The 12,393-nt window shown below is 39.2% G+C and overlaps 1 protein-coding gene across 1 annotated transcript in view; it reads left to right on the top strand.

Annotated features, from left to right (window-relative positions):
- Positions 1 to 9,934, top strand: part of LOC146001960 (fructose-bisphosphate aldolase-like) — a 50,070-nt gene extending 40,136 nt beyond the window's left edge. The window contains exons 5-8 of the mRNA XM_083139682.1: positions 842 to 1,070; positions 4,755 to 4,876; positions 8,537 to 8,614; positions 9,784 to 9,934. Coding sequence (XP_082995808.1) covers positions 842 to 1,070; positions 4,755 to 4,876; positions 8,537 to 8,614; positions 9,784 to 9,846 — 492 coding nt within the window. The 3' untranslated portion in view covers positions 9,847 to 9,934. The remainder of the gene's footprint in view (positions 1 to 841; positions 1,071 to 4,754; positions 4,877 to 8,536; positions 8,615 to 9,783) is intronic.
- The last annotated feature ends 2,459 nt before the right edge of the window (positions 9,935 to 12,393 follow it).

Genomic DNA, 12,393 nt, shown 5'->3' with positions numbered 1-12,393 from the left:
GTAAGCCTGTTCTCAGGGCTCGCTTGTCAGGCTAAGTCAGCAAGACTGACTCTGTTCGAAGACAAAACCGAAGAGCGCTGTTGACCCAAATCAATCCAAAGACTGTCCTCCTCTGTGTCTCTGCAGTGGAGACTTCCTCCGTGCCGATTCGTCAAGTTTTGACTTCCTATCTTAGCAAAATTACTGCCTGTTTGCCTGTGAGCTGTTGGCTGCACCAATACTCCAGGAAAGTCTGTTTACACTTGACTTTGCATATTTGACATACCTATGAGGAGCAACTGGCTGGTAGACTAAGTGAATGACCCTTGGTCAGGTTGAAGCTTCTTGAAAATGTACAGGCTCACGCTTCGTTACGAATGGACACCATGGTGTCCTCAATTGAATATAAATTTTCCTCACGAGTTCAATGGTATGCTTATTGTTGCTCTAGCACCAACCGTGACGAAATTATTAACGTTTCTCAACTATGGTAGCTAGATTGATTGATTGCTTTGGTTTATATTACTTCGCTTTTCTACCACTTTTGGCTTGTTGCGAGGTTGAGGATAAGTGATGATATGGTGAAATTTATGAAGGGATACTCACTCACAGAGAACACCCATGCCGAGGCCGGAATTCGAACCCGGGACCTCTGGAGTCGTAGCGCGCTGTATTGGTAGCTAGAGTAATATACACAAAATAATATTTAAAAAAAATCCCTGTATGTTTCTCCTTCTCCAACGACAGATGTATTTTCTACAAATTATATCATGCTCAAAATGTAGTATATTGCAATGTTTTAAAATCAAATTCCTCCCAGTTGCCTGACGTTTCAATAGTAACCTTGAACTTTCATCAACAGATCTCAATGCAAGGTAGCCACGACTTGGACAGAGCGCAGAAAGTTACAGAGACAGTGTTGGCAGCTGTGTATAAATCTCTGAACGATCACCATGTTCTGTTAGAGGGGACAGTGCTCAAACCAAACATGGTTGTACCTGGCAACAGCTGCAAGGTGAAGTACACGCCAGAAGATGTTGCGAAGGCAACAGTCACTGCTCTTCTGAGGACAGTTCCGGCCGCAGTACCAGGTAAGAAGAACTAAATCGGGACTTGGCTTTTTTTGGGTCATCTCTGATCATGTATTCTTCCGGCGCGAGTCTGCCTCTCACTCATCGCCTTTCGTCCGCCACGCGCATGCGCGTACTGGGAGTTGGCTATCCATTACAGGAGCAAGCAATGTTGCTAGGCTCGTTGACTAGTATCAAGCCAGGATGTCGTGGGATATGTGAGAACACTATAGTTCTTGTCTAGTCTTACGGCGGGCAGTCTAGATACTGGCAAAGGGAAGTGGGGAGCGGGGAAGCGACCAATGCAGCGCGATGAGAAATACAGCAGCTTGTAGAACGAGCTGCGCGCAGCAACTCCTACCGCGACGTCGTCACTCTCGGCACCACGGCTGTTGTCTGGTTGGTCTGCAGCATATTCTCCGCTTCCCACTTCCCTTGCCAGCGCGAGGGCCGCCCGCCGGAAGAGTAGAAAATACCTATAGCTATACGTGAAGTCTTCGTTTTAACAACAACACCGAAAAGTTGAGGAAAGCAAAATGAAGTGTTTAAAATGTATTTGGGTAGGTTGAGGTGGCAAGTTCTCGGTGTTTCGGAATCGCGAAATAACGCGAATTACGCCATTTTTCAGAATAACACCGAATTTTACACCTTAAAGCGAAAAACGCCGCGAAATATTCAATGTAAACTGGGGATAACACTTCTTCTGTTCAAAAAGAACTACCTGAAGCGCTATTTTGTCATTTGTAGTCTAGCTGGTGCTTCATTTATTGCAGTTTGCCGCAGACATGACTGACAGTGTTTAACCTAGTCCTGAAATGGAATTCCTTAAGGGGGATCTTCCCAGAAGGGAAATTTCGTAGGAATGGGAAAATTTTCAGGGAGAAGTACATGTTGTGTTTTTTTTGGGGGGGAGTCGCAGAGGGATTTTTTTACATTGTTAGGGAAATGTGATGTGTATGATTGTGTTCAAAGATTTTGGTGTTATCATTCAATAAACATTTCATATTTAGTGGCTGATGAGATTAAATAGTTTTCCAAATGGAATAAATTTGGTCATTTCTCACAAAGGTAAGCCATATATTTTTTTGTCATTAAAACTAAAATTTGTCTCAATTTTCCAGAACTAAAAAATGTGAAAATCTTAGGCATAGAAGTAACAGTAAAAATGCATGTAAAAATAACGAATTTTAAATTAAAAAACACCGAATTTGTCCGAAACCGTGAAAAATAACACCGAATTGCAGTAAAAAATAACATCGAAATTCAGGAAAAAATGAAACGAAAACTTCACGTCCCGAGCTATAGCACATACGAATATCTACTATAGAAATTGTCCACAAATTCTTTCGGCACTTCTAAGAATTATTCTCTGCTCAGAGTACTCATCTCTCCCTGTCACATTAAGAGGAGGGAGAACTTCAGTAGATTCACAACGAGGGACTGCTGTTGCGCGTGTCTAGGACAATAGAGACATACCTTTAGAATTTTGCACTACTATCAACGTAAAAAAAATATTTATCCCTCGGTTTGCGTACTTGTAAAATTGTACTCCATGGGACGAAAAAAGTCAAATATATCTCATTGGAAAATTTCAAGTAAAGAGTTATCTGAAAATTCACTCATTTCTCTTATTACAATGAAAATTTCACTAAAAAGTGTAGTGTAGTTTTTCTTCCGTTTTGCAAGAAGGAGTAACTTTACACCCGACAGTTCATAATCAACAGTAGATATAATATCGAGATTGTGTGTACTTGAAGTTGGAATATTTTTGTACCTCCATGGAAAAAATAAAATATAGATCTTTACTAATACTTCGAAAATAAAAATTCTTGGAAAACGTGCAAACTTCAAATGCATAATTATAAATTTAATGATTTTTTCCAAAAAAAAATCGTTTAAATAACACATTTGATGCAAATCGATAAGTTTGAAGTATGTATCTCAAGTATGACCAGCATTGGCGTCGGGAGGAGGGGGCGGGGGGGTCGAACGGGTCGGTGGACCCCCCTGGGAATTGACATTGTTCATTTGAACATACAAGAAAGCCGAAAGTTTGTGTTACTCTTATTGTTAAGAACAGAAATAAAGTTCATTTAGTTAGTATTCGAACAGAATAATCAAAGTAAAAATGCATTGGACTGAAAACATTGAGTGAAAATACAAGAACAAGGTTACATTCTACCATTTCATCCAAAACAAATGGTTCCACAGTTTTCAAAATTCTGACAATTATAGTTGTAGGTAAGAGGTCACACAGCACACTTTATGAAAAAAAATTCCCCCTAACATTTAAAGCCTTTTCTTGAAAGAGATGTGCAAAGGTTAATACACAAAATGCATTCAGATACTAACTGCATAAAATGCAAAATAAATAATAGAAAATAGTTGTGCTGCTTTTCACTCGTTTGGTGGATCGAGTCTCCCCATTTATAATAATAATAATTATTATTATTATTTGGAATAAAATTTATTTTTGTTAGTTTATAATATTTATTATTGTATAATAACATTTATAACCTGGTAATAATACTTATTATTTATCTACTATTCAACTTTTATCATTTGCCCGATCCCCCTGCAAAAATTTCTGGCGACGCCCATGATGACCAGAGATACTAGTTATTATTTTGCACGCCTAATATGTTAAAATATGAATAAACTATTTGCCGTGTCATGAATGAAAGCCATTCTCGTTCTGAACTGTAGTTTTTGTTACATTTTCTAGCTATTATCCAATATTCATACGATCGTCACTTTCTCAGTATAATTTTATGTCATCCAGTTAAATTCTAGGTCTAGTCCATAAATATGGACTTAAAACAAACTTGAATATGATATTGTAGCTAGTTAGTTCAATTAAATTCAACCGGCTCGTACGGGACTCCTCCATTTCAGTACCTTGGTCGGGGACTTTCCCGGGGTTTGAATCTGGGAACCAAGGTTCTGTTGAAGAAGGGACCCGGTCGGGTGCTATTCCGAGGTTTGAACCTGGCACCGGCCATTTAGGGAGTACATCAGTTGGAGAAGATCTGGCCGGGGAATTATCCCTAGACCATGATCTTGGGGACCAGATCTTCCGATCCTTCCACAGTTGCCATGCGGCAGTCAACTGAGCTCTCAGCTTTGCTGCGCTTCTTTTATACCGTATGAGAGTGGCGCTGATCGTAGCAGGAAGGAGAAACAAAAACTTGTGACGTCATACATTTCATAGCAGCAAACCCACTTTTATGCAGAGATACAAACCGTATGTACGAAATTCTCAAGTTTTTATCAATTCAAATCTAACAACAATGGTAAGATTGCATTCTTTGACAGATTTTAAACAATAACTTGACACAGAAAAAGGTAACGTAACAACAATAGCGTCTTTCTTACAGAACTGGAAATGTTACCAACGTGTGAGCCATCGACTGCGTGCGTGCAGAAAGTTTTTTAAAAAAAATATACATAATTATACCATACCATGCCATACCATACCAAATCACATGTAACGGTGTGTACGTTACAAGTTTTTGTTACATTTTCTAGCTATTATCCAATATTCATACCATCGTCATTTTCAAAGTATCATTTTATGTCATCCAGTTAAATTCTAGGTTTAGTCCATAAATATAGACTTCAAACAAACTTGAATATGATATTGTAGCTAGTTAGTTAAATTCATCTCTCTAATTCTGCATATTGATTTCTATTTTTTCCTTCCAGGAATATTTTTCCTATCTGGAGGTCTTTCAGAGGAGGAGGCTTCTGTGTATCTAAACGCAATTAACAGTTATCCAGGCAAGAGACCGTGGATATTGACTTTCTGTTTTGGCCGCGCTTTGCAGGTAGGGAATAGCTCTAAGATGTAAATCAGTAAAGTGTATGAAAAAGAAAACAGAATTTGAATAAATATCGTCATGCTTTCATGTAACCCAAACCTCCAAGAGATATTCCCGGTGACATAGTGGTAACGTCGTCCCCGGCGTTCGATACCTGGTGGAGGCCCATAGTGGTTCGGATCTCACTTTAAACTGTAGGTCCAGCCCCGATTAGCCTATCTGTGGACTTAAAACAACAACTCAACATATACCCACTATCTTTCACAAAGACAGGATTTAAAGGCCCTTCTAATTTTTTTTCTGTGAATATTTTGCGGATTGTGGGTTGTTAGGGAACCGAGTGCCAAATCTAAGTGTACTTTACATGCATAAAAATTGCAATAATGTCCACAACCTCCCTGTAATAGAATATACGAGGGTGGTCTGAAAAGTTATAACCCTCGACCATATATGGCGATTCTAACATTTTTTTTTTCATTTGCCACAAACATACATGTAAAATTGAAACTTATTCTGTCAAATTAAACTGTGAAGGGTCTCTCTAACATGGAATTGTGTAAGAATATGACTTGCTTTTTCCAACCATTGCAAAGAGGTTTAGGTTGCTTATACAGGTAAAGAATGTGCTCATAACAAGGAAATAATGTGCTCTCCTGTAAGATCAAGAAAATGGACAAAGCACGTTTTTTTTTCCTGTGATGTTTATTTGTTGTGTATAGTCCTTAAAATAGACAATATTTATTTTCGTCCAGTGATTTTTTTTTTTTGTAAAAGATGGCTTAACACCAACTCAAATTCATAAAAGTTCAAAAGTGTATGGGAACTCTTCTCCTTCCTCTACAACAATTAAAAACTGGCTTGCTGAATAGATTTGTGACCACAGCCTTGAAGATGATCAACGTGAAGGACTTCCAAGAAGTGCAACAACAGCAGAAAACACTGAACGAATATATATTATGTGGTATTAGATGGCCGGCAAGTTAAAGTGTGTGAAATTGCTGAAGTTATTGGCTTCTTCGAAACAAGATGTAGGATATATTTTTCATGAAGCATTGCACAAGATGGTTGCCGCGCTTGATAACAACAGATCACAAACGCATTCGCATGAAAATCTATGAACAGTGTTTGGAGCGTTTTAACAAGAATAAAATTGATTTTTTGCGTCGATTTATAACTATGGATGAGACTTGGATCACCGTTACACATCAGAATGGAAACAGCAGTCAAAAGAGTGGACAGAAGCCGGTTGTTCAACCCCCAAAAAGACAAAGTCGGTTTCATCAGCAGGAAAGATTAAGGCATCACGCATCAGTCATTTGGGATTTTAAAGGGATTTGTTTTATTAACTATCTTCAAAAGGGTAAAACTAGAAGAGGCCAATATTATTTGAATCTTTTAAACTGAGTGGGTGAAAAAATTCGTGAGAAAATACCCGGTTTCCAGGTTTCATGAAGGCAATGAACCTGCCTACAAGTATGTCTTGACAGCACACCTGATTTGATTGATTGATTTGCTTTATTTTACTTCGCTTTTGTGCCACTTTTGGCTAATTGCAAAGATGGGGATGAGGGATGATATCATGAAATTGATGAATGGACACTTAAAATCTTCCATGCCCAGGCCGGGATTCGAACCCGGGATGTGCGTAGCGCGATGTGCTAACCACTCCGCCACGCGGGGCGGCCACACGTGATCTGACACGACACAACGAGCCACATTGCTTCCGACAAAACAAAACAAATGAAAGTGGGCTTGATTATTTTAATTCCAACCATGTCAGTGTTCCATAGCAACATAACTTTACAAAATGTTAACAAAAGTGAAGGGAGAAAGGGTGTAACACAACAGGGTGTGCGAGGTAACGATGGATACTCCGGGTTACCACAATGAGAGCCAATTTTCCTGGCAACAAAAGTAAATTTTCATTACTATGAAGGTGTTTCTATCCCTCTACGGTTTTTGGCACTTTATATGTAAATATGATAATTTTATTTTAATGTTATTTGCACAAAAAACAATATGTTGCTTAACAAAAAATCACTAACATATGCGTGAAAACAGTAAAGCCATTGAAGTTCTGGAAACAGTTAATATGCGTGTGAAATGAGTAATCTATTGTGCAGCTATGTTTTGTATTCCAAATCTAGTTAGTATTCATTATAATGTTCATTTATCTCCTCTCAAAAGAGGCAGATTTCCTTTCAAATATATTTCCTATTTCACATGAATCAGCAATAGATAGACCCCCTCCCTCTTTCCAAAAAAAGAAAAAATCGTACTGAAAAACGTATAGTTATAAATATTAAACTGAAGATTGTTTTCCTTGTACAATTTAGGATACTTTGTACATTACATTCTATGTACAAATAGAAGAAAATTTCCAATAGACCTATTTTTTTCAGGTAATGTAATTGTCCCACTCACTTCATAGAGCATCAATTTTGTCCGTAGTGTGGTCCTCAGTCGATAAATAATTGTAGAGCCTTACTTGCACAAGAAAGATTCATTTCTCTGAATCAAGCTCCATTTTTAACCGTCAAACCTATTTATAATATATTGTCAAGCGCTACAGTTGTGAGTGATGTGATGATCTAACATGAACGAGGGTGTTTTGAAAAGTTTTGCCTCCTACACAATAACGTCAATAGTATGCAAGATACTTACATGATCTATATGTCACCTTAAAGCTTGTAATGTCCTCTACCAGGGTGTCACTACTTTTCCACGTAGTCACCATCATTGTCCACACACAAATGCCAAAGTCGGACAAGTTATTGCATCCCGTCGGCGAAGAAATCAGGCGTCTTCTCCTGGCACCAGTGACGCACATCTGCTTGCACCTCCGCATCGCTGGTGTAACGGTGTTCCTTCAGGTGCTCTTTCAGCCTTGGAAAAAGATAAAAGTCACAAGGTGCGAGATCTGGGATGTACGGTGGGTGGGGTAAAATCTTGTGGTATTTGAGACGCTGCAATGAATCCTGCGACTTGTGTGTGGGCGTGCATTGTCATGTTGAAGAATTGCGTCCTTGCCAGGCCTAACTCGCAGTAATCGTGCGCAGAGTTTCTCCAAAGTCTTCCTGACAGTACTCACATCCGCACAGGCGTCGCCATAGACAGCACTGATTCGTCGATGAATGTCAACGGGCACAGAACCCTTTGCTGTGAGGAATTCAATAACAGTACGTTGTTTCCACCGCACGTCCATGTACGTCGCCATTTTACTCACTATTGTGCGCATGCGTGATGTTGGAGGCGAACGCTGATAGATGTCACAACAGTCAGTGAATCAGCGATAATTCTCACACTAATTTCGCGTGTCTCTGAGCAGTGTTGCCAGAGTTATTGCATAGGAGGCAAAACTTTTCAAAACACCCTCGTATATCATGTCTGAAATGTTTGCTATTGATAAACATAAATAAATATCTGCTGTAAAATTTCATTTTTTTGACTTACGTGCTCTTTCCACAACACCCTAGATATAAAACCAAGGATTCCAAAAACTGAATGGCGTACATTGTTAACTGGCTATTTTAGTAAATAATACAATTAAAAACATACATAAAATTAATTCCATATATTTTAATTTTATAAAACATTTAATAAATATTTGCCTGAAATAATTTGACCTGAACTGGGCTGACAATATTATTTTTTTCACCTTTCCAGGCGTCCATGACGACAGTTTGGGGCGGAAAGGACAAAAATGTGAAGGCTGGACAAGAAGAATTCGTCAAAAGAGCCAAGGTAAGACAAATAAGATCTTATTGGAACTTTATGCGGTGGCGAAACAAGATCAAAATACTTGTGTAGGCATTCCTTATGGGGAATCAACTATAACATAAGTTACGGCTAATCAAATTGAAGTTTCGACTTTTCCGTTTGTCAAACACATCTTCAAACTGCTCTCTTTCCGTTGATATCTTTTTCTATGTCATCGGAAGTTTGATATTTACAAAAGAACAAATAAAATAATACTCCCATAAGCGCAATTTATTTCCCCTTGCCTCCTACGACCATCCTGGCAGTGTTGCCAAACCTGATGCGCATAAAACAGCTAAATTTCACCTTAAATGGAATTAAAACTTACTTTCAACAAGCTAGATTTACGAAGTTTGGATAAAGTGCCTCCTAAGGTAATTTGAGTTTTCAAAGGGATGGGCGCGCTGCTATTAGTGTTAAGTTTAATGTAATGACAATTTATTCTTAATTTCCACCGTCTAGATCCATCACCCATCTCAATAATCCACCTATGGTCGTATGAAATCCAAAATTAAGGGTTCCTGGATAACAACATTATGTCATTCACGTCACACGGCACTATAAAAAAGTAGCTGGGGAGGTAAGAAGGGGTGGGGCGACGCAGTCAATATAACAATATCACGTCACAGGCAAAATGCATATTCATGGCAAAAGTTGGTCCGTGTAAGCCGGAGCCAGTGATGGCATGACAGTGGGGCATGAATCGGGCGCCACAGTTCAGCCAAACGACTGCACGAAGGAGTTCCAAAAGAGCTAAGTTGGCAACATTGCCGCGGAGGGAAGAGCTTTGGAAGATCGTCGCGGAAACTGTTCCGCATGCTCCGTTCAGTGTTGCAAAACCAACATTATATGCCTCGAAAAATCCAGTTTTTTTTTCTTCAGCTATAGAATCGCTATAGAATCGCTACTCCCAAACCCATCAAATACTGCGTATGATCCGGATCGGTCGGTTAGCAGCACTACAAGTATTTTTAGCTCGCGCTCTACAGCAACATGATAATTCTAAAAATAAATCGCTCTGATTGATCTCTAGAATTTTAATATAAATTATATATATGTGGGGGGTTGGGGTGTATATTATGAAATCTCATTTTTTATTAACTTTTATTTATTTTGTATGCAAAGAAATCTATATTTCTTTTTAAATTTTACAGGCTGACAGTTTGGCAAGTCAAGGAAAATACATCGCTGGAAGTGTGAAGAGTGTAGCATCTTAACTTCTACAATATTATATATTTCAACAATTGTAGATACCTTGGCTGTTAATTGTTTGTAAAGCAGAAATAAAGCTATATAAGGATAGTATTCTTGCCCTTTGCTCTAATCCATATTCTGATGCAGTGTGGGTAAACAGTGTCAGAACAAAATGAGTTGGTAAAGATTTATTCTCTGTTGGCTTAGGAGTAATGAGTTTGAGTTTGTTTTCTATGTCCACTTCATGCACAGACAGGTTGATCGCGACTGGGCCTACAGTTTGAAGGGAAATCCGAAGTTCTGTGCAATGTGTTTCGACGGGGTATCGAACCAGGGAAGGGACGTAGAAGACGACGACGTAACCACTACACCATCCGGGAGGCTCGGATTAATGAGAATAAATAGGAGAATCCACTTCACAGCAGAACGGTTGCTAGAATTTTTTTTTCAAAATTATGTAAAAAGTTTTGCCGGAAGTACTTGTAAAATAATATGTATCTTTTTCAAAACTAAACCCGGTGGCGCAACATCCCTTGAGGGCCAAGGCCTGGCAAGTTGCTTTTCGTTGGGTGAAACATGGTCACCGCATCGAGTCCCATCGCCGCTGTTTTCTGGATTCCGAGACCGGAACCAGCTACTCAGTTCTCTAATTGTACTCACGATGCTGAATAAACATCGATTTTTTTATGATCCATCGGGAATCGAACCAGCGACCGCCCACATCACGAGCGAGAGCACTACGAACTTATTATTATTATTTAAAAATACACAGTGTAATATGAAGATAAGAAAATTTGTAGAATATAATATACGAGATTCTGCCATGGGGATTTATTGGAACTGTAACTTTTTTGCTGCTTAAGCCTGAATGACACGGAACTGGAATTCCACTAGGAATGTCCTAGTTGGCGCTGGACTGGCTACCCATTTGCTAGTTTTCGCCTCACACGATACTTGTTACCTTACTTGTCGATAGACTTTTGTTCCCATAAGATATTGCGCAGAGCAGACAATCTGTAAAGATGGACGACCAATTTGAAGAATGTTGTAGGAGAATTACTGCTTTGTGCTTTTATTAAAAATTAAAAAAAGAAAAGTATGGACTAGAGATTGGCTCGAAAAAAATATGGCAATCAATGCGTATCGAACAAGCTTTTTAATTAACTCGGGTATGCATATTCATACATGAGATTCGCCGGATTCATTCACAAATTTAAGAAAAATCAAATAAGGATTTTCATTTTCGGCTAATCATATTTGTCACGTACACATCTCATCGCTTTGCATAAATACCTAAATATTAATAAACTGAACACGAATGCACTGCACGTCATCTCCTTACTTTCTTTTTTATCGAGAAACTAACAGCCAACACTCGGAAACCACAGACAAAAAACTCCCCTTTGCAAACCTTCACATGGCCAAACTTTGCTCTGATTGGCTGTTCCACAGAATCTAGTCGTGGAAAGCAAGTAACAATTAGAACATGTCCTATTCCTCCAAACCAGTCAAGCAGTCAGCCAGGCGGCCATCACATCCGGGCAGGTAGCCAGTACAGCACCAACTAACTTAATCCAGTTCCGTGTGATTCGGCCTTTATACGTGTCTTGAACGTAAGTACACAGGGTGACGCCCTACAACACAGACTACTTTCACAGTTTGTAGAGAACATCAAAGCGAACAACTTTTCTCTGGAACGGTTTTCTCGTACAGGTTTCGTTTCGATGCTACGATCCGTCGAAACTGGCATACTTTCTATCCTTTGTGTATGCAACCCTATGGAACCACAGGCTTTCATTTTTTCGGTCGGATAAAGATTTTAAGATTGGCAATAGAGTGTGGAAATATACCCTGTCACGGTGAAGATCTTGCACTTTTCCTTCGGATAATTCAGCTTTTGCTACACACAAATACCAGAGGCGAAGATATAGTACAAGCAATGCAAGCACTGCTTGCATAATTCGAATATCATTTAATGTACTTAATGTTCTAACCGTATTTAGTTTCCATCGCACTCGATTTCGCGAAAAAATGCGGCCGCAAACTCCCCCAGCAGCTCTGTAGCAAGCACCAGCCTCAATGCTTGCAGCCGTTCTGCGGGAAAATAAGGCCTCCGAAGGAGTCACATGGCGAAGCGTGAAATTCTGGTGGAACCCGTCCACAAAGCTTCTACAAAAAGCTGTGCTTTCCGAGCTTGCGTGATTCCCGAAAATAGCCGAGTTCAACCGAAAGCAGAAGGATTCATCTATGGGTACGTTGCCAGCAAAAACTAGTAACGAATATTTGTCTTCATGAACACGTAAACAAGATCGCAAATATAATAATAATTGTTAGTCATAAAATAACTAAAAGAAGTTATTATCACTGTTCTAAATTCCATATATATCATATTATATTACAAATTATTTTAGATTTCGCGAAATGTAAAACGCGTAAAAAAAGTTGACATTGGGAGTTGGGGCAGTGGAATTTCTGCACCCCCGTGAAGAGTTTTCTCAGGGAGGGAGGGAAGATTGGACGGACCTTGGTCCTGCACCCTGCTTCCTGGTCGGTCCAGCTCAAATTACGCC

The sequence above is a fragment of the Lepisma saccharinum genome, chromosome 18 (assembly GCF_977018435.1).
Source record: "Lepisma saccharinum chromosome 18, izLepSacc3.1, whole genome shotgun sequence".
Classification (NCBI taxonomy): domain Eukaryota; kingdom Metazoa; phylum Arthropoda; class Insecta; order Zygentoma; family Lepismatidae; genus Lepisma; species Lepisma saccharinum.
The sequence above is the reverse complement of the archived record's forward strand: the minus strand, read 5'-3'. Positions and strand labels throughout refer to the sequence as shown.